The 25,066-nt window shown below is 44.1% G+C and overlaps 1 protein-coding gene across 3 annotated transcripts in view; it reads left to right on the forward strand.

Moving 5' to 3' along the window:
• Nucleotides 1-25,066, forward strand: part of ccdc92 (coiled-coil domain containing 92) — a 49,227-nt gene that overhangs the window by 12,990 nt on the left and 11,171 nt on the right. For all 3 annotated transcript variants that reach the window (XM_080208634.1, XM_080208636.1, XM_080208637.1), the window contains exons 2-3: nt 15,286-15,431; nt 15,627-15,674. In XM_080208634.1, coding sequence (XP_080064760.1) covers nt 15,286-15,431; nt 15,627-15,674 — 194 coding nt within the window. The remainder of the gene's footprint in view (nt 1-15,285; nt 15,432-15,626; nt 15,675-25,066) is intronic.

Raw genomic sequence — 25,066 nt, forward strand, 5'->3', positions numbered from 1 at the left:
CTCTGCCCGTTGAAGTGGTGGAGGCTGCCTCGCTAAATATTTTTAAGAAGCGGGTTGATGGGTTTTTGATAAGAGAGGGGATTAAGGGTTATGGGGAGAGGGCGGGAATGTGGAACTGAGCCACGACAGATCAGCCATGATCTTATTGAATGGCGGGGCAGGCTAGATGGCCTACTCCTGCTCCTATTTCTTATGTTCTTATGTATTGACTCCTATTCTCAGTGTGAAGCTTTATTCCGCGCAGCCGAGCTGCTCGTTTCTGCAGTCAAAACTCTCCCCATCAAACATCAGCAAATTGTCTCCTCCATATCTGATATCTCATACCTTTTGATCCTTTCGCTCACATTGTAACAGAATGTGTGTGCATGTGTCAGACTTAGCTGATGAAGGAGCAGTGCTCTGAAAGCTCGTGATTCCAGATAAACCTGTTGGGCTTTAACCTGATGTTGTGAGACTTCTTCCTGTGCTCCCCGAGTCCAGCGCCGGCATCTCCACATCATGACTCTCTTCCAAAGCCAATTTTATTTTTTAACTGGAATCATTTTTTTTTTGGCAAACCTTTTCCTCCCCATCTAAATGGCTTCACTTCCTGCCTGGTTCGGCAATCTCTTCATATTATTGCCTTCGCAAGATCCTCCACTTCCATAACAGCATCTTCTCCCAAACCAATATGCCCGGAATCAATACATTAATCACTCAAAACCATTACTAATGAGCAGGTCAAACCAGGACAGTGAAACATTTCATGGTGTCCCTAAAGTATCTGTGAAAACATCAAACATCCACGCTGCTTGTGGAAGCCCCCTGGCTTGTAATTGGCCAAAATGGAGAAGATTTATCCGGGAAGGCACCAACACTTTGAGAGACTTTGCTGCAAGCAGAGGTGAGGTTGCGGCTCAGAGGGAATACTTTAACCAGTTCATCCATCTGACGTGGCCGAATTTGCCGATCTCACGTTGGAGTTATTGGCCTTCTCGGAATCTATTAAACTGGAGTTGAAACAAATCACCTTTGATCCTGCCGGATTGTCCATGAAAATGACATTGTAACAAAATGTGTGTGTGCATGTGTGCATCAGTGTGCCATTTGAGTTAAAATTCTAAATTGGGACAAGGCCAACTTTGGTATCAGGCAGGAACTTTCAACTGTTAATTGGGGGAGTCTGTGGGAAGGTAAAGAGATGTCTGGTAAGTGGGGGACTTTCAAAAGTTTGTCAACCAGGGTTCAATGTAAGTACATTCCTCTTAGGAGTGAAGGGCAAGGTTGACAGAAGTAGGGAATCCTGGATGACTTGGGATATTGAGGCCCTGGTCAAAAAGAAGGAGGAGGAGGCAAATGACATGCTAGGCAGCTGGGATCAAGTGGATCCCTTGAAGAGTATAGAGCGTATAGGAGTAGAGCTAAGAGAGAAATCAGGAGGGTAAAAAGGATTTCATTGGTCAGAACATTGGATGCAGGAGTTGAGATGTTCTGTTGAAGTTGTACAAGATATTGGTAAGGCCACACTTGGAATACTGTGTACAGTTCTGGTCACCCTATTATAGAAAGGATATTATTAAACTAGAAGAAGTGCAGAAAAGATTTACTAGGATGCTACTGGGACTTGATGGTTTGAGTTATAAGGAGAGGCTGGATAGACTGGGATATTTTTCTTTGGAGAGTAGGAGGCTTAGGAGTGACTTTATCATGATGCAGGAGGTCTATAAAATAGTGAGAGGCACAGATAAGCTAGAGAGTCAATATTTTTTCCCAACAGTAGGGGAGTCTAAAACTAGAGGAGGGGAGGGATACAAAAGGTTCCAGAGGAGCAATTTTTTCATACACGGTGCGTTTCTGGAACAAGCTGCCAGAGATAGAGTCGTAGAAGTTTACAGCATAGGTAGTAGTAGAGGCAGGTACAATTTTGTCTTTTAAAAGCATTTGGACAGTTACGTGGGTAAAATGGGTATAGAGGGATATGGGCCAGTTGCAAGCAATTGGGTCTAGCTTAGGGGTTAAGGAAAGGAGCGGCATGGACACATTGGGCCAAAGGACCTGTTTCCATGCTGTAAACCTCTGACTCTATTTTAACATAGCCTAGCTTCATAGAATGATGTGTCAATAGAAAGTGGCCTTTCAACTCCTCAATTCTTTGTTGGAACTTGAAGATGTTTCATTTAGTCACACTCTTCTGCTCTTCCTCTGTTGCCCTGCGGAAATGTTGTTTGGGGTTTATTGATGCAAAGACTGGAGTTGCATTAATTAATATATATTCCATTCCAATATTGTAATGTCTGCCTGGCTGCAGTCGGTGTTAATCCCGGTGTTGGAATGCATTGCAGCCTGGCTGCAGTTGGTGTTAATCCCGGTGTTGGAATGCATTGCTGCCTGGCTGCAGTCAGTGTTAATCCCAGTGTTGGGATGCATTGCTGCCTGGCTGCAGTTGGTGTTAATCCCGGTGTTGGAATGCATTGCTGCCTGGCTGCAGTCAGTGTTAATCCCAGTGTTGGAATGCATTGCTGCCTGGCTGCAGTTGGTGTTAATCCCGGTGTTGGAATGCATTGCTGCCTGGCTGCAGTCAGTGTTAATCCCAGTGTTGGAATGCATTGCTGCCTGGCTGCAGTCAGTGTTAATCCCAGTGTTGGAATGCATTGCTGCCTGGCTGCAGTCAGTGTTAGTCCCGGTGTTGGAATGCATTGCTGCCTGGCTGCAGTCAGTGTTAATCCCGGTGTTGGGATGCATTGCTGCCTGGCTGCAGTCAGTGTTAATCCCGGTGTTGGGATGCATTGCTGCCTGGCTGCAGTCAGTGTTAATCCCGGTGTTGGGATGCATTGCTGCCTGGCTGCAGTTGGTGTTAATGTATTTTATCTAAGATGTATTTAGAGTTAGTCACAAAGCAGTCCTAAATTGTTCACATCTTCACCTCAATGTAATAATGATTCACCATGGCAACTGATAGTAAGGTGCAATAAAATAAGCTGATGTGTGAATGGGGCAGTGAATTTACTTTGAGAGAATTCAGCAGTGGGGATCTGTAATTCCCTGAATGACTCTCATTCCAATTTATCCAGGTGCTGTGTGCATGGTATAAGATAGGCCTGAGTTTGGAGCGAGGGTGGGATAGTGATTGAAAACCTTGTCGGGAGGAATATTTAACCTTTGGAGCTGTGTATAGCCGCAGCTCAATTCATTATTTATCATTTGATATTTGCCATAGAGATGTGTTGCTGCAGCTTTCTGACAAGGCTATTGCACACTTCTCCCTGCGTGTTCAAGCAAATTTACCTCCTGAAAACACAGAGCTGGCTTGTAAATGCACTTGTCTTATTGAAACCACTGTGGCTGCATTGTGCCATTAGATTGAGTGAGCAAGAGGATTGCCAAAAGCATCATTCCCCTTGCTAACTGACAGCTTGATGTTCACATTCAGCTGATCTGTTCAAATGCAATTTGCTTTTGCTTACTTACCCAGTGGCTCTCAATATTCAATTAGAAAGCATTTTCTTAAGCAGTTCTGATGGTCACTAAGAATTATCTTGCTAATATTCAGGTGCTTTTCTGTGTGAAGTGTTTAACATAATTTCATTTAAAACAAAACTATTGTATTTTTAAACCAGCACAGAACCAGGTCACGTCAACCGATTAAAAACAATGTCCTTCCCATTCGTAATGTTAGTTTCCAGTTCCCATTGGATAACAACAACAACAACACAACCTATAAAACCTTACAGCTGCTCCCTAGTCTCTGACGTGCTCTCCCCCATTGCATGCTTCATCTTGTTTGACGTTGCTTACCAATTCTCATAAATCACTTTAATATGTATTATATTTTCGTTATATTTTTATTTCAGATTTCCACAGTTTATTGTTTTAATCTGTTATTGAGTCGTGTTTATGTCAAATTCCCTGTAAATATGTCTGGATTGCCCCTGTTTGAACATGCTATCTCAATATGTGCAAATTGCTCTAATTGCAGAGCAGCAGACAGTAGGTATGCTATCACCCAGGCCCTTTCTTCATGGAGCATGGCAACTTAATGAATTAAGGAAGTTATTATATTAAGGTGTTGCTGCCAGATCCACCCATGTAAAATAGGTGCCATTTTACATTGTCTCATGTCCAACCTTCCACTCGTAGGGTCATTCAGGATATCCAGTACAGAAAAAGGCCATTCAGCCCAACCAGTCATGCTGGTGTTTCTGCTCTGTGGAATCTCTGTCCATCTTTCCTACTATCACCTTCTTTCCCTCCTATGCTCCTTCTTCGAATGTCTATCTAGCTTGCCAGTAACTGCATCTATATGTTCACTTTCACATTCTCATTATTCATGAGGTAAAGAAGCTTCTGCGTTCCTGATTCCTTAGTTGCCATCCACGTGTAGGACCATCACATCTCTCTCCTCTGTGCAAACCTGTTTTTAATCCATTTTACTGGCTACTGAGGACCCAACCTCTTGGTGATGAAGTGCCTGCTGCTATTTCTCACATGACGTTCCCTCTATCTCTCCACCCACCATGAATACTTGTGATTCAAATACCAGCTTCCCCTCCCCTCCTTCGTAGACTCATAGAATCATGCAGTGCAGAAGAGGCCCTTCGGCCCAGCGCATCTGCACCAACATGCAAGAAACACCTGAACTCCTACCTAATCTCATTTACCAGCACTTGGCCCATAGACCTGAATGTTATGATGTGCCAAGTTCTTACCCAGGAACTTTTGAAAGGATGTACGACAACTCTTCTTCCAGGCAGCGCGTTCCAGATCGTCGTCACCCTCTGAGTAAAAAGGTAAAAAGGTTTTCCTCTCATCCCCCAAACCGCTTGCCCCTCACCTTGAACCAATTCCCCTTATTGACTGACTGTTTGATTAAGGGGAACGGCTGTTCCCTATCCATTCTGTCCATGGTAGAATTGTTTGTCAAGGTGGATAGTGATGTAGTTGATTCTGAGACCAGGGTCCTGAATCTCAGTAAAGGGAGCTGTGATGATGAGACGTGAATGGACTGGGAAACATTACTGAAAGGAAAGACCGTAGACAGGCAATGGCAGGCATTTAAAGAATGAAAGGGTGAACTGCAGAAGTTGTTTATTCCTGTTTGGCACCAAAGTGGAAAGGGAATTGTGACCAAACCATGGCTCAAGGGAAATTAGAGATAATATTAGATTCAAAGATGAAGCATACAAGTTGGCAAAAGAAAACAATAGTCCTGAGGATTGGGAGTAGTTTAAAATTTAGCAAAAGAGGGCCATGGGATTAAGAAGGGGAAAATAGAGTATGAAGGTAATCTGGCGGGGAACATAAAACTGACTGTAAAAGTTTCTATAGGTATGTAAAGAGAAAAAGATTGACAGAAACGAATGTAGGCCCCTTACAGTCAGTAATGAAAGAATTAGTAACCAAGAAACGGCTGAGAAACTAAATTTGTACTTTGCTTGTCTTCACAAAGGAAGACATGAATAATGTACCAGAGGTTCTAAGTTTTAGTGAGGAGCTGGAGGAAAGCAGTATAAGTAGAGAAATGATTTTGGGGAAATTGATGGGATTAAAGGTGGATCCTGATAATTTTAAGGAAGTGGCCTTGGAAATAGTAGATTCATTGGTGACCATTTTCCAAAATTCTTTGGGCCCTGGATTGGTTCCTACAGATTGAAGGGTAGCTAATGTATGTCCATTGTTCAAAAAGGGAGGTAGAGAGAAAACAGGGAACTATAGATCAGTGAGCCTAATGTCGGTACTGGGGAAGTTGCTAGAGTCCATTATCAAGGATTTCATAACTTGGCATTTGGAAGGTAGTGGTATAATCGGACACAGCATGGATTTACAAAGGGGAAATTGTGTTTGACGAATCTATTGGAATTTTTTGAGGAGGTAACTAGCAAAGTTGGCCAAAGAAAACCAGGAAATGTGGTTTATTTAGATTTTCAGAAGCTTTTGTCATCTATGCCTCGATTGATAAAGGCAAGTGTCCCAAATGCCTTTCTCGCCACCCTACTAACATGCCCTTCTGTCTTCAAAGATCTGTGGACAAACACACCAAGGTCCCTAGTGTCCTACCATTCATTTGAATACTTCCTTGTCAAATTACTCCTTCCAAATTGTATCACTTCACACTTTTCAGGGTTCATCTAAATGATAATGAGTTTATACAGTGGAAATGTGCACAGCTGAAATATTGGTGTAGGTGAATAGAACTAATGGGGTCTGTGAGATATACAGTGCATTCCTCACCATATCCCCAATAAGACAAAGCAGGAGGTGGTGGGTTCCCAATCCAACCCAAGATTTCAATGCACCAATCAAGGCAGCCATCCCTGAGGGAGGGCGGCGCTGCGGGGAGTCAGCGCCGAGGGAGGGCGGCACCGCGCTTGGGGGGTCGGCGCCGAGGGAGGAGGGCGGCACCGCGCTTGGGGGGTCGGCGCCGAGGGAGGAGGGCGGCGCCGCGCTTGGGGGGTCGGCGCCGAGGGAGGAGGGCGGCGCCGCGCTTGGGGGGTCGGCGCCGAGGGAGGAGGGCGGCGCCACGCTTGGGGGGGTCGGCACCGAGCTTGGGGGGGCGGCGCCGAGGGAGGGCGGCGCTGCAGGGGAGTCAGCGCCGAGGGAGGGTGGCACCGCGCTTGGGGGGTGGGCGGCGCCACCGCGCTTGGGGGCTGGGCGGCGCCAAGGGAGGGCTGAGACTTTAATTGGGTCTGTATCTGCGCTTTTAGATAAATGTAAAACAATTCCATGGTACTGTTTTGATGAACAGGATTTATCCACAGTGTATTGATCAAAATAAATCAATATCACCAAAACACACTATCTGTTGAATGTGTGCTGTGCACACATTGACTGCACACGTATCTGTATCCTGCATTACAACAGCCACTTGAGTTTAAAAAAAAATATTTAATTGGCACTAAAGCAATTGTGAAAGGTGCTGTATGAATTGAAGTCTGTCTTTCTTATTAATTTTCAGTGAGACAGGATTGCTCCTGTGCCAGTTTGATTTGTCAATGCTCCTTTAGCCTGGAATGGGTTTTTGTGTCGGTTTAAACTGAGCATCATGGGCAGAGCATTGTGAGACTGCCTTTCTGTGATCTCATTCCATACCACAGTGACATCAGTGCCTTTGACCAATGATATGAGGTTTTTTGCATTACATTCCATGGACTGATGGCATACAGCTTTAATGTATAATTAAAGCTGCCATTAGTGTAAAAAGTGGTACCCGGAGCCCTCGTGATTGCGACTGACCAATGAGATTTGCTGGTAATGTACATTAATAGATCTTATGGCAGCACGCCATGTTCATTTGAGTGTGTTCTCAGTTGCGGAACGCCAGGCAGACTCCAAGCAGGGAGGAGACTGTGATCTCAAGGTGATGGCTCCCTTCATTTCCTATCCTTCTCACTATATATTCAGTAGTAAAGGTATCTGTCTCTGGTATAATTGGGAGGTTCACTACATCCCAGTGCCCTTCTTTCAGCAGCTCCAAACATTAGAACATCTGAATTATTTTATTTCTGGCTGTTGCACTTGGCTTGGGTTAGACAGATATTCAGAGATTCCAGACATCAGCAAGCTGACCTAATTTCAGGGTGAAATATCATTCCTGTAAGTGCAGCAATCAAATCCTCCCCTTTGTTTCCAAATCCCTCTGTAGCACCTGTACTCTGTGCAAACCAAAGATGCTTTAAAATAGAAACGGGTTGATGTCTGGGTCTAATTACAAAGCATTCATTCAATTTGAATGATTATAAATATCTTCCTGAATCATTAGAGTGAAAGTCGAGGGCTTTTAAAGTGTCATCAAAAACCCAAGTACAAAACAGTCTCGCAATTCTCCTTGATGTCTTTCATTTTGAAAAAGTTGATGCAATAGCAAACCTGAAGGACAAATGGTTTATAAATTTCCTGTAGCTGCTGCTGCTCATCTCGTATCTTGAGTAGTGTTTATGTCTATCTCTGTCTTTGCCTCTTCTCTGTCTGCCTCTCTCTCACTTTGACCTCCTTATGTTTCTGTTTGAAATGAACTGATGTTCCTTTGAACATTAAATGCTGCTGCAGAGGCTTTTATTTTAGCAAATATGTATCTGTACCTGACAGAGTTGATGGTCTTATCTCATTGCAGGTTAAATTTCCCACTTCTCGCCCTGGGATATTTATTTTCCAATTGAGTAAACTGGTCCAATGAGTGTTTATTGATCAAGCTGTAGTCAGGTGAGCCCTGGGTTCAGAGAGAGCGAAAGTCAGGAGCTGAGCGTGGGACTCCAGGTTGGAGATTAGAGAGCAACAAAGCTAAAGGCCGTTGAAATAGATGGGAAGTAGCGAGTCTATCTGGAGATAGTGATGGAAGCAGCCAGATTGTCTGTTGTCAACTCACAAATGAACTCTCGTGTGGGATGCTGTTTGGTATCACGTGTGATGTGTTATCTCTGGCCCTGCACAAGCCTCCAACAGACCAGACACAGCAAATTCTGAAGAAACTCAGGCCTAACGGAATCTGTGGAGAGAGAATAATGCCAATGTTTTGAGTTGGCACTGACCCTTCGTCAGAGCTGAAGAGAAGGAAAATTGGACAAGATTTATACTGGGGGCGGGGGGGGGGGAGTAGGGGAGACTCTAATTGGACAAAGGGATGTAAATGCTGATCATAAATGCTGAGAAAGGTGCTAAAAGCATCCATTAAGTGATTGGAATGTGTGAATGGCAGAACAAAGGTACAGATTGAGTAAACAAGGGACACCCTCCCTCCCTCTCCCCCCCCCCCCCCCCCCCCCCCCCCCATCCTCATAGTATAAATTTTGTCCAATTTTCCTTCTCTTCAGCTTTGAAGAGTCGTCTAGGCTCAAAGCGTTGGCTCCATTCTCTCTCCACAGATGCTATCGTGCCTGCTGAGTTTCTCCAGCATTTTTCTGTTTTGCTCTGGATTCCAGCATCTGCAGTATTTTGCTTTTATCCAACAGACAGTTGGATACAAAGTGAGACTCATGATTGATTTTTAATGGAATTTAGTTTACTTAACATTCATAGAATTCAAACACATTGACATGGGATGTCTCTTGCAGAGCTCCAGCCAATATTGTGTTCTCCCATTGTAGGAGCTCTGGGATGGTTCTTTATCTACACCTGAATTAGTTTCTGGATGCTAACTACATGATGTAGATCTTAGCTGACCTTCCATCCAAATTCCATCTTCTCCGCTTCTCTATTTGAAATGGCCAACTCTTTATCCTAAGACCATGACCCTCAGTTCTAACTTGCCCAAACAGAAATAACAACATTTACCTTATCAGCCCCTTGTTTTAATGAGATCATTTCTCATTCTTTCAAATTGTAAATTCTAGGAGTTATTAGCCTCGTTTACTCAATCTCTCCTTGTAGAACAATTCACATAACTACTTATATTCGTATAGCCAGTGCTTAATTGACCATCCCAGGATGCTTCACAGGAGCATTATGTAACAGTGTGTTACTGAGTTATGTCAGGTGGCTAAAAGCTTGATCAAAGATACAGGTTTTAATGAGCAGGAAAGTGAAGTTTAGGGAGGAGTTCCAGAGACAAGGGTGTTAGTCAACTGAAGGTACCACTATCAATGGCTATCCCAGAAGTCGATCCAGTGAATTTTTTTATTCATTCGTGGGACAAGGGCGCCGCTGGCTGGCCAATATTTATTGCCCATCCCTAGTTGGCCGAGAGTAGTTGAAAGTCACCCATATTGTTGTGGCCCTGGAGTCACTTGTAGGCCAGACATGGTAAGGATGGCAGATTTCCTTCCCTAAAGGATATTAATGAACCAGATTGGTTTTTACAACAATTGACAATGGTTTCATGGTCATCAGCAGATTCTTAATTCTCAATAAATATTTTTTATTGAATTCAAATTCCACCTACTGCCGTGGCAGAATTTTGTTGAACTCCTTCTCGGGTTAATCTTCCTTGGGTAAAGAGACCAACACTGTGCACTGTTCCCTAGGTGTATCCTCACCAGGGCTCTGTATAATTATAATCAGCCTTCCTTACTCTTGAATTCCAATCCCCTTCTAACGAAAGCTAACATACCATTTGTTTTACTAATTGTTTGCCATACCTGCATGTAAACTTTGTGAGATATGTACAAGGACGTCCAGGTATCTCTGAACACTAACATTTTTCCCCTCTGTCATCATTTAAATAATCTCATACTTTTAACACCTGAAGTGAATAACTTCACACTTCAGCACACAATGTGTGCTGAACATTTCCCATGTTCTTGTTCATTCACCTAACCTGTCTTTATTGCTCTGCAACCTCATCATTGATTTGATTTATTATTGTCACATGTATTAACATACAGTGAAAAATATGTCTTGCACGCCACACAGACAAAACATACCGGTCATAGAGAAGGAAATGAGAGTGCAGAATGTGGCGTTACAGTCATAGCTAGGATGTAAAGAAAGATCAACTTAATGCAAGGTAGGTTCATTCAGAAATCTGACAGCAGCAGGGAAGAAGCTGTTCTTGAGTTGGTTGGTACATGTCCTCAGATTTTTGTATCTTTTTCCCGAAGGAAGAAGGTGGAAGAGAGAATGTCTGGGGTACGTGGGGTCCTTAATTATGCTGGCTGCTTTGCCAAGGCAGCCGGAAGTGTAAACAAAGTCAGTGGATGGGAGGTTGATTTGCATGATGGATTGGGCTACATTCATGACCTTTTGCAGTTCCTTGCAGTCTTGGGCCGAGCAGGAGCCATACCAAGCTGTGTTACAACCAGAAAGAGTGCTTTCTATGATGCATCTGTAAAAGTTGGCGAGAGTTGTAGCTGATTGTGAGAAAGCAAACATTTTTTTTATCAGCTAACATGGATATATTGCACAGAATCCCCTCCTCTAAGTTATTAATATTGTCTGTAATTAGCTGAGATCCCAGCACTGATTATTATAAAATTCAAATTCTAAAATTGCCCCGTTTATTCTCCTGCAGTGTTTCTGTCCATTAACCAACCCTCACTCCATGCCAGTATAGTGCTCCCAATCCCATGAGTTCCTGTTTTGTGTCCTTAGCAAATGCTTTTGGAAAATCCAAATACATTCCATCCATTGGTTCACTTTTATCCATCCTACTAGTTATAGCTTCAGGAAAAAAATGATGACTTGTCAAACATGATTTCCCTTTCATAAATCCATGTGAACTCTTACTAATCATGTTCTAATTTTCAAAGAGCCCTGTCAGCTTTTAGTTTTAGTTTATTAGTGTCACAAGTAGGCTTGCATTAATACTACAGTGAAGTTGCTATGAAAATCCCCCAGTCACCACACTCCAGCGCCTGTTCGGATACTGTATCTCTAATAGATTCTAGCCTTTTCCCTGCTACTGACGTCACACTAACTGGGCTATGGTTCTAGTGTTGGCCACCAATCAGTGGTTGACACTCTCGCCTCTGAGTCAGAGAACAGTAGAGCACAATACAGGCCGAGCTATGTCCGAATCCAAGATCAAGCTATCCCACTCCCTATCATTCTGGTGTGCTCCATGTGCCTATCCAATAACAGTTTGATTGGGGAACCAGGAAATGGCAGAGTCTGTCTTCACAGTGGAACACAGTAATAACATTCCAAAATCCAGGTGCAGAAGTGGGGAGAAGATAAATACAATAATAATCCCTAGGAAAAAAAGTACTCGGGCAACTTGTGGAGTTAAAGGCCAATAAATTCCCTGGATCTGACAAAAGAAGCAGCTACAGAGACAATGGATGCAGTGACAATAATCTTCCAAGATTCCTTAAATTCAGGAAAAGTCCGAGAAGATTAGAAAGCTGTCAATGCAATACCTTTATTTAAGAAGGAGCAAGACAGAAATAAGGAACCAAACTTCCGTTAGAGTCCATTATAAAGAATGTTAAAAGCAGAGTGTTTAGAAATATATAATATAGTCAGTCAGTGTGGCTTTGTGAAGGGGAAATCATACCTGACAAATTTACTGGAATTCTTTTGAGGTGGTAATGACTAGGATAGATAAAGGGAACCAGTAAATGTAATATACTTGGATTTCCAAAGAGTGCTTAGTAAGGTATTGTACCAAAGTCTACTTAAGATAAAAGCCCATGGTGTTGGGGGTCGTGTATTAGCATCGATAGAGAACTGATAGACAGAATTGGGGTAAGAGGTGCATTTTCAGGATGGCAAGCTGTGGAGTGTCACAAGGTTCAGTGCTGGGGCCACAGAGCTATAGAGGTTTACAGCATGGAAACAGGCCCTTCGGCCCAACTTGCCCATGTTGTCCTTATTTTTTTTTAAACCCCTAATCGCAATTGCCCACATTTGGCCCATATCCCTCTATACCCATTGCACATGTTACTATCTAAATGCTTTTTAAAAGATAAAATTGTACCTGTCTCTACTACTACCTCTGACAGCTTGCTATTCACAATATAAATGTCACGGACAAGGGAAGTGAATATACTATTACCAAGTTTGTGGATGACACAAAAATAGGTGGGAAGGCAAGCGGTGATAATGACACAAAGAATCTACAGAGAGACGTAGGTTAATTGAGATGGGAAAAATGTTGAAGTTCTGATGGAAGGAGATGAAAGAGAGAATGTCCGGGGTGTGTGGGGTCTCGATTATGCTGGCTGTTTTTCCAAGGCAGCAGGAAGTGTAGACAGAGGCAGAGGATGGGAGGCTGGTTTGTGTAGTGGACTGGGCTTCATTCACAACCCTTTGTGGATTCTTGCTGTCTTAGAGCAGGAACCATACCAATTGTTACAATGCAGGCGGAGGCCATTCGATCCATCAAGTTTGTGCCGGCTATCCGAATGAGCAGCTCTCTGAGTATCATTTCCCTGCCTTCTCCCTTTAACTTGGTGCATTCCTCCTCACTCCTAACCACTCACAGTATAAAAATAGTTCCTCCTTGGATCCATTTTGCTTCTTTTACCAGTTACATTAATTCTGTACCTTCTCGTTCTCGATCCTTTCAAAAATGGGAACAGATTTTCTCCATTTGTTCAGATCCCTCATGATTTCTTTCCAATCTAACACAGAATCAGCATTATTTTAATCTCATGAAACACCACAGAAAGACCATATTTAAAAACACTTTTGTTAAACAGCATGTCAGTGAAGCACAAGGAACTTAGACAGGTACATGAGCGGACTAGAGACGGAGGAATACAGGAGACTGTTCTAAATAAAGATCAAGAGCTTTGGGACGTCCCTGGGAATCAATTGATTCCTGTGGACCTTCCAAAATATTTCATGGCTCACTTGCTTTATTTCTGCGCTTCTGGGGATTCAGTAAATGTCTGTCTAAGTTTTGCATATTTATTGATGTCTTTTCTTTTACTTCACAGGTGATTCAGTCGGCCTTGTCCAACAAGGGGCATACACACGGTGGGTCGTGCGATGGCTGCTCTTGGATGTTGCTTTGAGAGTTGCCTAGTGCTTCACGTCGTTAGTGTACGCTTAAACTGGACCATCTGACGGGCAACATGACAGCTCAGTGACTATCACTGTTTGCTGTGCAGATACATGGATTTGGGCCGGTGTCTGTGGGAGTTTGCACGTTCTCCCCGTGATTGCGTGGGTTTTCTCCGGGTTCTCCGATTTCCTCCCACATCCCAAAAAACGTGCTCTTAGGCTGATTGGTGTAACAAATTGTCCCTAAATTAGTCTTCCCTCAATCTTCCCCAATAGGTGTAGAGAAAGATCATGGGTAGAGGAGGGCACTCATAATGTTAAAATGGCGGCGCAGGCTCATTGGGCCGAAGGGCCTGTTTCCCGTGCTGTGTTGTTCTTTGTTGAGGTCTAAACTTGCCATCTGAGCAATGTTCCTGGCTCTCAATTATTACATTCCTTACTAGGTTTGTAAGTAGTAGATTGTGAGGGTGTGGAATGCTCTATTGTATCAAATCTAAAACAGTCATTAACCAGTTCTAGAGCTTAAAATTGGGGGAAGTGCAGATGGGAGGGAGCAGTGGAGAAGTGCAGACAATGGGTGTGGGGGAGGGGAGGTGCAGGGGGTGGGTGCAGCGGGGAGGGGAGGCGCAGGAGGTGGGTGTGGCGGGGAGGGGAGGTGCAGGGTGTGGGTGCGGCGGGGAGGGGAGGCGCAGGGCGTGGGTGTGGCGGGGAGGGGAGGCGCAGGGGGTGGGTGTGGCGGGGAGGGGAGGCGCAGGGGGTGGGTGTGGCGCAGCGGGGGAGGGGAGGTGCGGCGCATCCTGTGCTGCCTCTGTTATTTGTGCAGAGAGTGAAGGGATGTCAGTGTAAAACGAGTTATGTTTGATTCTGGGAATTTCCTGGACCAACAAAGCAGCATCTCTTGGAAGAACAGGAGACTTGGACGTGTTGGAGTTTTTTTGTTTTTATTCCAATTAAAGTCCAATTCAGAGTCCCAACAAGTTGACATTCCCGATCCAAGCTGACAAGACAGGGCTCTCACCTCCTCTCTTGGACTTGACCTACATGATCCAAGCTGATTGGACCAGGCATAGCTCCTCCTCCAAGGCGTGATCTCATTTACATCTTAACCAAAAGGCTGAGATGCTGCTTTTAAAAATTGCTTCAAATGAAGCTAAAATATAACCTAATGACTCCAACCAAGCACAACATGTCGATACTACACTTGATCTTAGCCAAAAGGCCGAGACGTGTTGGAGGCAGCAGTCAATTGAGGGTTATCTAGTTTCTTTTCAGTTTAGGTTTTCTTTATCATTCTTGTAACATGTCCATTTCTGGCAAAGTTTGCACATACCGCCGCTTTCGGGAGCAGGTCAGAGGACCGTTAAAAGTTAACCTGCTGATGTGTGATTGGAGTCACAGAGCCAGACAGAGTCAGGACATCTGTGAGAGAGTTGAATTTAGCTTTGTGCTGTTTGTTGAGAACAGTTTTACCTTGCTAGAGTTTTAAAACTAAATTCAAACTCTCAAACTGCCCCAATGAGAGCTAAACTCGTTATCTGGATCAGTTGTCTGGGACTATGAGTATTACATCACTTTTACCCTTGAAAATATTCAGCATTTAGCATCATTCACAGAGCATATTGTCATTCTAATTCAACACAGAGACATACTGAGTTTTCAACTTTCATCTGATCAGAAGCAGTAGGAGCGAGAGTCGGACATTTGGCCCAACAAACCTGTTTGTTCTGGTTTGCTCTAACCGCTAACATTGTGTGGATGTGTACAGCTGCGTGACAGAATTATAAACCTTCATAGACTCAAAATATTTATCACCAGTGTATCTAGCTGGGGGAGCGCCGAGGGGGCGGGAGAGTGTGTGGTAGGGGTTGTGTGAGTGATGCACATCACAGTGCTGACCACAGTTACTCTTTTATTCTCTCTCCTGTTTAGGTCACTTGATTGCAGCATGGCAACGCCAAACCTGGAAATGCAGCTGCAGAGCGCCCAGAAAAATCTGCTGTTCTTACAGCAGGAACACGCCAACACACTGAGGGGTCTACACACCGAGATCCACAAATTACAGCAACACTGTTCAGGTACCTCACTCAGATCACTCGCAGCCACTAGTGACAGAGCACCAACACGGAGTGAAATTAGGACAGCCTGTGTACACTCTGTACTTGTCAACATTGTGGGTGGATTCTGAAGATGTGATCAAATTTAATGCTGTAATCTTAACACCTCTTTTGAAACTTTGAATTTTTCTAAAATATGTTTTTATTTCTCTGCAGATTTGGCCTTTGAGCTGACGATGACATCATCACCTTGTGACCAGACTGGTAAGAACAGAGATCAGTAGCTGCAAACTGCGCCCCCCTCCCGAAGTCTGCAACTGGCCTGTCATTATGAGGGAAGACTAAGTCAATTAGGATTATATTCACTGGAGTTTAAAGAAGAGTGAGAGGGGATCTCATAGAAACTTATAAAATTCTAACAGGGTCAGACAGGATAGATTCAGAAAGAATGTTCCCGTTGGTGGGAGAGTCCAGAACTAGTTTGAGGATAAGGGATAAACCTTTTAGAACTGAGGTGAGGAGAAATTTCTTCACCCAGAGGGTGGTGAATGTGTGGAATTCACTCCCACAGAATGTCATTGAGGCCAAAACATTGTCTGATTTCAAGAAGATCTTGGGGCTAAAGGGACCAATGAATATGCGTGGAAAGGGGGATCAAGATACTGAATTCGATGATCAGCCATGATCAAAATGAATGGTGGAGCAGGCTGGAAGGGCCAAATGGCCTACTTCTATTTTCTATGCAAGTTTCTGTGTATGAGGGGGATGATAATCAGCAGGAGGTTTCCTTGCCCACGTTTGACCTGATGCTATGAAACTCCATGGGGTCCATGTTCAGGACTCCCAGGGCAACTCCTTCCTGGCTGGATACCACTGTGTCACCATCACTGCTGAGTCTGTCCTGCCAGTGGGACAGGACAGACTCTGGAATGGTGATGGTGGTGTCTGGGACATTAGCTGTAGGGTATAATTCTGGGAGTATGACTGTCTCATGCTGCTATTTGACTAGTCTGTGAGACAGCTCTCTCAATGTTGCCACTAGCCCCCAGGTGTTAAAACTCTTTGCAGCATTAATAGACCTGGATTTGCTGCTGTTGTTTCCGGTGCCTAGGTCGATGCTTGTTGGTTTCAATCCTTATTGAGTTGGTTTGATGGGCTTGCGAGAGCATTTCAGAGGGGCAGTTAATAGTAAACCACATTGCTGTGGCTCTGCAGTCACATGTAGGTCAGATCAGGTAAGAACTGCAGATTTCCTTCTCTAAAGGATATTAGTGACCCAGATGGATTTTTCTGACATTCAACAATGATTGATTGTTTCATGGCTGTCATAAGAACATAAGAAATAGGAGCAGGAGTAGGCCATCTAGCCCTTCGAGCCTGCCCCGCCATCCAGTAAGATCATGGCTGATCTGAAGTAGATCGTTCCACTTTCCCGCTTTCTCCCCATAACCCTTAATGCCCTTGTCTGTCAAAAACCTATCTATCCGTGACTTAAATATATTCAGCGAGGTAGCCTCCACCACTTCAACGGGCAGAGAATTCCAGAGATTCACCACCCTTTGAGTGAAGAAGTTCCTCCTCAACTCCGATCTAAACTGCCCCCCGCCCCTTATTTTGAGGCTGTGCCCTCTAGTTCTGCTATCCTTTCTAAGCGGGAAGAATCTCTCTACCTCTACCTTATCTATCCCCTTCATTATCTTATATGTCTCTATAAGATCCTCCCTCAGCCTTCTAAACTCTAACAAGTACAGGCCCAGTCTATTCAATCTCTCCTCATAGGCTTACCCCCTCATCTCCAGTATCAGCCTAGTGAACCTCCTCTGCACTCCCTCCAAGGCCAAAATATCCTTTCGCAAGTGCGGCAACCAAAACTGCACACAATACTCCAGCTGCAGCCTCACCAGTACCCTGTACAGTTGCAGCAAGACCTCCCTACTTTTATATTCTATCCCCCTCGCTATAAAGGCCAGCATCCCATTCGCCTTCTTGATCACCTGCTGCACCTGCAGGCTGGGTTTTTGCGATTCGTGCGCAAGGACCCCCAGGTCCCTCTGCACCGTAGCATGTTGCAGCTTTTTGCCCTTTAAATAACCTCTCCTACTATTATTTCTGCCAAAGTGGATAATCTCACACTTGCTAACATTATACTCCATCTGCCAGGTCCTCGCCCACTCACTCAGCCCATCCAGATCTCTCTGCAGACTTTCCGTGCCTTCCACGCAATTTGCTTTTCCGCTCATCTTCGTGTCATCAGCAAATTTCATTACCCTACACTCAGCCCCCTCCTCCAGACCATCTATGTAAATGGTAAATAGCTGAGGCCCCAGCACCGATCCATGTGGCACTCCACTAGTCACCAACCGCCAACCAGAAAAGCACCCATTGATTCCAACTCTCTGCTTCCTATTAGACAACCAATCCTCTATCCACGCTAACACCTTACCCCCAACTCCATGCACCCTAACCTTTTTCAGCAACCTTTTGTGAAGCACCTTATCAAACGCCTTCTGGAAATCTAAAAACACCACATCCTCCGGTTCCCCTCTGTCTACCGCACTAGTCACATCCTCATAGAAATACAATAAATTTGACAAACATGACTTCCCCTTCACGAATCTGTGCTGCGTCTGCTTGATCAAACCATTCTTTTCTGGGTGCCTCGCTATTTCTTCTTTGATGACGGATTCTAGCATTTTTCCAACTACAGACGTTAAACTAACCGGCCTATAATTCCCCGTCTTTTGTCTGCTACCTTTTTTAAACAGCAGCGTAACATTAGCCGTTTTCCAATCTTCCGGCACTTCCCCGGAATCCAGCGAATTTTGATAAATAATTACTAAGGCATCCACTATCACCTCTGCCATTTCCTTCAGAACCCTGGGATGCATTCCATCCGGTCCCGGGGACTTGTCCACCATCAGTCCCATTAGTCTATCAAGCACTACCTCTCTAGTGACAGTAATCGCATTCAGGCCCTCATCTCCTATCATCCTTCTATCTTTAATATCCGGCAAACTATTCGCGTCCTCCTCCGTGAAGACCGAGGCAAAAAATGTATTTAAGGCCTCAGCCATTTCCTCATCTCCCACCACTCAATCCCCCCTCTCATCCTCTATGGGTCCAACATTCACTCTAGCCAGTCTTCTCTTCTTTATATATTTGTAAAAACTTTTACTATCATTTTTTATATTTAGAGCTAGTTTAGCTTCATAGTCTATCCTTCCTTTCTTTATCAACTTCTTAGTCATTCTTTGTTGTTTTTTAAATCTTTCCCAATCTTCTAATCGCCCACTATTTTTAGCCGCTCTGAACGCATCAGCTTTTAATTTAATACTGTCCTTTATTTCCTTCGATAACCACGGTTGGTTATCCCTTCTCCTACATTCCTTCTTTACCATCGGAATATATTTCTGCTGAGCACCGAAAAAGATCTCCTTAAAAATCCTCAGCCGTCCTACCTACCAACCAATCTGTGCCCCCAATCTACATTCACCAATTCCGCTCTCATCTTATCATACTGCCATTGCTGGGACTAGTTTTTAATTCCAAATTTATTCATTAAACTTAACCACTTACCTTCCCACCCTGAGCATGAGCCTAGGTCTGGATTATGAGCCCATTGACATTACCAGTGCACCACCACCTATCCACTGCAGGAAGGATGTACTGGCCTTGGAGAGAGTGCAGTGCTGATTCTCCAGAACATTGCTAATCCTCCTCTCACCTTCAACACTTTGATCAGATCATCTCTTAATCTTCTATACCTATGAAATAACATTGGAACAAGAGGCCATTCGTCCCTTCGAGCCTGTTCTGCCATTCATTACGATCATGGCTAATTGCACAACTCGGCCTAATCCTGCTTTCTCCCCATAACTTTTGATCCCATTCACCCCAAGTGCTACATCCGCTCACTTCTTGAATACATTCAAAGTTTTAGCGTGAACAACTTCCTGAATTCCACACGTTCACCACTCTTTAGGTGAAAAAATGTCACTTCACCTCTTCTAAATGATCTACCCTCAATCCTCAGGCTGTGACCCCTGGTTCTGGACTCCCCCCACCATCGGGAACATCCTCCCTGTATCTATCCTGTCCAGACCTGTTAGAATTTAAAGTTTCTATGAGATCCGCCCCTCATTCGTCTGAACTCCAGCGATAACAATCCTAACTTAGTCAATTTCTCCTCCTATTTCAGTCTCGTCATCCCCAACTTTAATCGATGTAACCTCAACTCATAATTTACCCCTTTTATCCCTGTTATTATTCATCTTGCACTTTGTGCGGTAAGCTCTATCTCTGCATACACAGGGCCCTGTCCGCTGTAGGCTACAGAAACGTGACTAGGCATTGTACCTTTCCGAATTAACCAAAAACTTGGCAACAGTAGTTCCCTGCTGCATTGTCCAAGGCAATGCCTTAACCAATCAATCAGTGCCTTTCTCATGCAGTATAAATTGTTGCTCCCTTTGAAATTTGGCATTTTTGTCTTTGTCATGGTGAGTGCAGGGTGAAAAACTTCTACACAATGTCGTTTATTCCATAAGTTCATAAATTTCACAATGATAACTAGAATGAAAAAGGTTAAGTTTTGAGGTGAGGTCACACTTGTAATCTTCTATACTCTAGGAAGTAAAAGATGATCTGATCAAAGCTTTTAAGATGATGTAAGGATTTCATTGGATAAACAAAGCAGAACTGTTTCCACTCGTAACGGGGGGACAGAACCTTCAAGTTACAGCAGGCGCTAAAACACTGCGCTGTGTGGAAAAGGCTCTCGAGGTTAAACTGACAATCGCTGTTTTTAGGGAAGAGTTGACAGGCTGTGTGGGATTAGGATACTGCTCAATCCAGGAGATTGGCAGCAACACAAACCATTTCTACATTGTTATTTCTTCTCATGTCAGCAAGGAAATTCCCATCTTCTTTTATGAATTTCCTTCTCTGGTAGGTGGCTGGTCGTAGAAACATTTAGAGAAAGATGAGGCTTTGTGTTTATCTTTGCAACACGAGATTAAACATTTAAGGGACACTCTTTATGACAATTAATTTTTATATTAAAACTGCGGAAGTCTTGAATACTCAATTTCTCACATCAACCCAGAGATTCCGGGAATATGGTGTGTCGGTTGCTGCGATTCCGGGAATATGGTGTGTCAGTTGCTGTGATTCCGGGAATGTGTGTATCCGCGACTTTGCTCACAGCCTGCCATTTATATCTGGATTGGACAGGACTGGATGCTTCAAGTGCCAAGTTTCAAATGCTTCAGAAGGGACAGGGAGGGAGGCAAAAGCAGTGGGGGAGTGGCACTGGTGATCAGGGATAGTGTCACGGCTGTAGAGAAGGTGGACGTCATGGAGAGATTGTCTACGGAGTCTCTGTGGGTGGAGGTTCAGAACAGGAAGGGGTCAATAACTTTACTGGGTGTTTTCTATGGGACGTTGAGGAGCAGATTGGGAAACAGATCCTGGAGAGATTTAGTAACAACAGAGTTGTTGTGATAGGAGATTTTAATTTCCCAAATATCGATTGGCATCTCCTTAGAGTAAGGGGTTTTAGATGGGGAAGAGTTTGTTAGATGTGTTCGGGAGGGTTTCCTGACACAATATGTGGATAAGCCTTCAAGAGGAGAGGCTGTATTTGATTTGGTATTGGGTAATGAACCTGGACAGGTGTCAGATCTCAGTGGGAGAGCATTTTGGCGATAGTGATCATAACTCTGTCTCCTTTACAATAGCATTGGAGAGAGATAGGATCAGGCAAGCTAGGAAAGTGTTTATCTGAAGTAAGGGGAAATATGAGGCTATCAGGCAGGAAATTAGAGGCTTAAATTGGAAAGAGGTTTTCTCAGGGAAATGTATGGAAGAAATGTGGCAGATTTTCAGGGAATGTTTGTCTGAAGTTCTGCATAGCAACGTTTGAAAGAGACAGGGAAGTTTTGGTGGGTTACAGGAACCGTGGTGCACGAAAGCTGTAATGAGTTTAGTCTAGAAGAAAAGAAAAGCTTACAAAAGGTTCAGAGAGCTGGGTAATGTTAGAGATCTAGAAGAATATATGGTTAGTAGGAAGGATCTTAAAAAGGAAATTAGGAGAGACAGAAGGGGTCATGAGAAGGTCCTGGCAGGTAGGATTAAGGAAAACCCCAAGGCATTCTACAAGTATGTGATGAGCAAGAGGATAAGACGCAAATGAATAGGACCTATCAAGTGTGACGGTGGGAAGGTTTGTATAGAACTGGTAGAAATAGCAGAGATACTCAATGAATATTTTACTTCAGTATTCACTATGGAAACGAATCTTGGTTGTAGTGCAGACTTGCAGCGAACTGAAAAGCTTGAGCATGTAGACATTAAGAAAGAGCATGCGTTGGCGCTTTTGAAAAGCATCAAGTTAGATACAAGTCGCTGGGACTAGATGGGATGTACCTCAGGTTACTATGGGAGGCTAGAGAGGAGATTGCTGAGACTCTGGCGATGATCTTTGCATCAACAATGGAGACGGGAGAGGTTCTGGAGGATTGCGGATATGGTTCCTTTATTCAAGAAAGGGAGTAGAGATAACCCAGGAAATTATAGACCAGCGAGTCTAACCTCCGTGGTTGGTAAGTTGATGGAGAAGATCCTGAGAGGCAGGATTTATGAACATTTGGAGAGGGATAGTGTGATCAAGAATAGTCAGCACAGCTTTGTCAAAGGCAGATCATGCCTTATGAGCTTGATTGAATTTTCTGAGCATGTGTCTAAACACATTGATGAAGAGCAGTAGATGTAGTTTATATGGACTTAACAAGGCGTTTGATAAGGTGCCTCATGCAAGGCTTATTGAGAAAGTGAGGGGGCACGGGATCCAAGGGGACATTGCTTTGTGGATTCAGAACTGGCTTGCCCACAGAAGGCAAAGAGTGGTTGTAGATGGATTTTTTTCTGCATGGAGGTTGGTCACCAGTGGAGTGCCCCAGGGATCTATTCTGGGGCCCTTTTTGTGATTTTTAAAAGTGACCTGGATGAGGAAGTGGATGGATGGGTTGGTAAGTTTGCTGATGACACAAAGGTTGGAGGTGTTGTGGATAGTCTGGAGGGATGTCAGAAGTTGCAGCAAGACATTGATAGGATGCAAGACTGGGTGGAGAAGTGGCAGATGGAGTTCAACTCAGATAAGTGTGAAGTGGTTCATTTTGGCAGGTCAAATAGGATGGCAGAATATAATATTAAGGATAAGAGTCTTGGCAGTGTGGAAGATCAGAAGGATCTTGGGGTCCAGGTTCATAGGATACTCAAAGCAGCTTTGCAGGTAGAGGCTGTGGTTAAGAAGGAGTATGGTGTACTGGCCTTCATCAATTGAGGAATTGAGTTTAGGAGTCGGGAGATAATGTTGCAGCTTTATAAAACCCTGGTCAGGCGCGACTTGTAGTACTGTCACCTCATTACAGAAAGGATGTGGAAGCCATTGGAAGGGTGCAGAGGAGATTTACAAGGATGTTGCCTGGATTGGGTGGCATGCCTTGTGAGGATAGGTTGAGAAAGCTCAGTCTTTTCTCCTTGGAGAGAAGAAGGATGAGAAGTGACCTGATAGAGGTGTATAAGATGTTGAGAGGTATTGATAGGGTGGATTCTCAGAGGCTTTTTCCCAGGGCTGAAATGGTTGCCACAAGAGGACACAGGTTTAGGGTGCTGGGGAGTAGGTACAGAGGAGATGTCAGGGTAAGTTTTTCACTCAGAGTGGTGGGTGAGTGGAATCGGTTGCCGTCGGTGGAGGTGGATTCGGTAGAGACTCTTTTAAGAGACTTGTGGATAAGTACGTGGAACTTAGAGGGTTATAGATAAGCCTGGTAGGTGGGGGCATGTTCGGCGCAACGTGGGCCAAAGGGCCTGTTTTGGGCTGTAGTTTTTCTATGTTTCTATCTCAAAGGTTGATAGGGATGGGCAACAAATGGTGGTCTTATAGGCAAATCCCGAGTGACATGTAAAAATTAAAGAAACATTGGGATTTTACATTCTCGCTCAAGCGAGATCAGAAATTCTTGATTGAGATCAACGACGATTTCTGTTGTTGGACCCTCACTGGCACTGATTCTGTGGTGGGCAAGGTGGTAGCATTCCGACCATTGTCAGGATAAGAAGGGCCCCAAATTTCCATACAAGGAATGGAGTGACTGTTAGCTTCCCACAAAAAGCAACTGACCAACTCGTCTGTGAATCTGTTTCTGGCTTGTGTTGCGGGAGAAATGTTGGCTCAGACTCTCGGAGAATTCAAAGCAAACACTGGGATAATGCAGCTTTCCTTCTGAGTGTCATGGAGTCTTTAATACTGACCTGAATCATGGTGATTAGAGAATGCATTGCAGTTTAATGCATTACTAAGGTTACCCCACACCTCCCTCTGTACACTACCCTCTCGTCCTAGTTGTATGGACTCTGTTTTCAGTCAATATTAAAACCAAGATCTACTGACTGACCATGCTGGTATACAACAACGAGATGCCCCTATCGATTCTCTATTGCGGCTACTGGAACGCTGTCAGCTGTCTGAGGATTAACCCAGTGGTTACTACAAAACTTTTCAATAATGTGGGGCAGCAGGTACAGGAACGGAGTAAACCATTCAGCCCGTCCAACCTGCTGCATCATTCAGTTAGGCACAGTAAGAAGTCTCACTACACCAGGTTAAAGTCCAACAGGTTTATTTGGTAGCACAAGCTTTCAGCGTGCAGCTCCTTCATCAGGTGAGATCTGATTATTTAAACTGTACCCACCCCAGTCCAATGCCAGCATCTCTACATCATGGCCATTCAATTAGAGCAGATCATGTACTCTCCCACACTGGCCCCATTTGACTTGGTGTCATTAGTATCTAGAAATATTACTATCTCTGTTTTGAACAGGTTCAGTGATTGAGTTTCCACACCCCCCTCTCCACATTTAAGAAACCTTCGGCCTTTCTAATTTGTCCAGAGTGGAGAATTTCCACCTGCCGTGTTGTTGCCCATCCAGTCCCATTAAAACTCCCTGAATCCTCCCCTCAATCTCATTCCCGCCTGGTTTTGGAGATATTACAATTGGTTTCCACATCCAAACCGTTTGTGAACAGCAAGGACTCCTGCAGTAACCCCTTTGTAACAGTGTGCTCAGTGTACCCTTTCCCCTCTTCCTCCCGTTCCCCCCCTCCCACCCCTCCTTCTCTCCTCCCCTGGGTTCTCCTTTGGATAGGCATATGGATAATATTGGAATAATTTAGGTTAGAGGGTCATTAGATTGTTGTGCTGACCGTGGAACCCTCGAGGGCCAAAGGGCCTGTACTGCGCTGTAATGTTCTACGTTTAACCCCAAGATGTGATGGCGCACCAGAGCTGTGTTTGATTCGACAGCTCATTGAGACAATAAATGTTTGGGATCTTTAATAAAAAGGGTTAAGATGGAGGGGAAATGTCACAGTCTAAAGGTATTGAGCCCTGAGGGTGAAACATCCCTAATCAGAAGGTAAGTTCCTTCAGTTTGCGTTGGGCTTCACTGGAACATTGCAGCAGGCAATAGGTGGATATGTGGGCATGGGACCAAAGCTGCTGAGTTAAAAGCAGAAGAATTAGTTTGACTGGTGCTTTGTCCAAATTTTAAATAGAACATTAAATGAGAGCAGCAATGACTGCAGTGTGAAATGT

Source organism: Carcharhinus amblyrhynchos, chromosome 20 (assembly GCF_965287045.1).
Source record: "Carcharhinus amblyrhynchos chromosome 20, sCarAmb.v2.hapA, whole genome shotgun sequence".
In the NCBI taxonomy this organism is placed as follows: domain Eukaryota; kingdom Metazoa; phylum Chordata; class Chondrichthyes; order Carcharhiniformes; family Carcharhinidae; genus Carcharhinus; species Carcharhinus amblyrhynchos.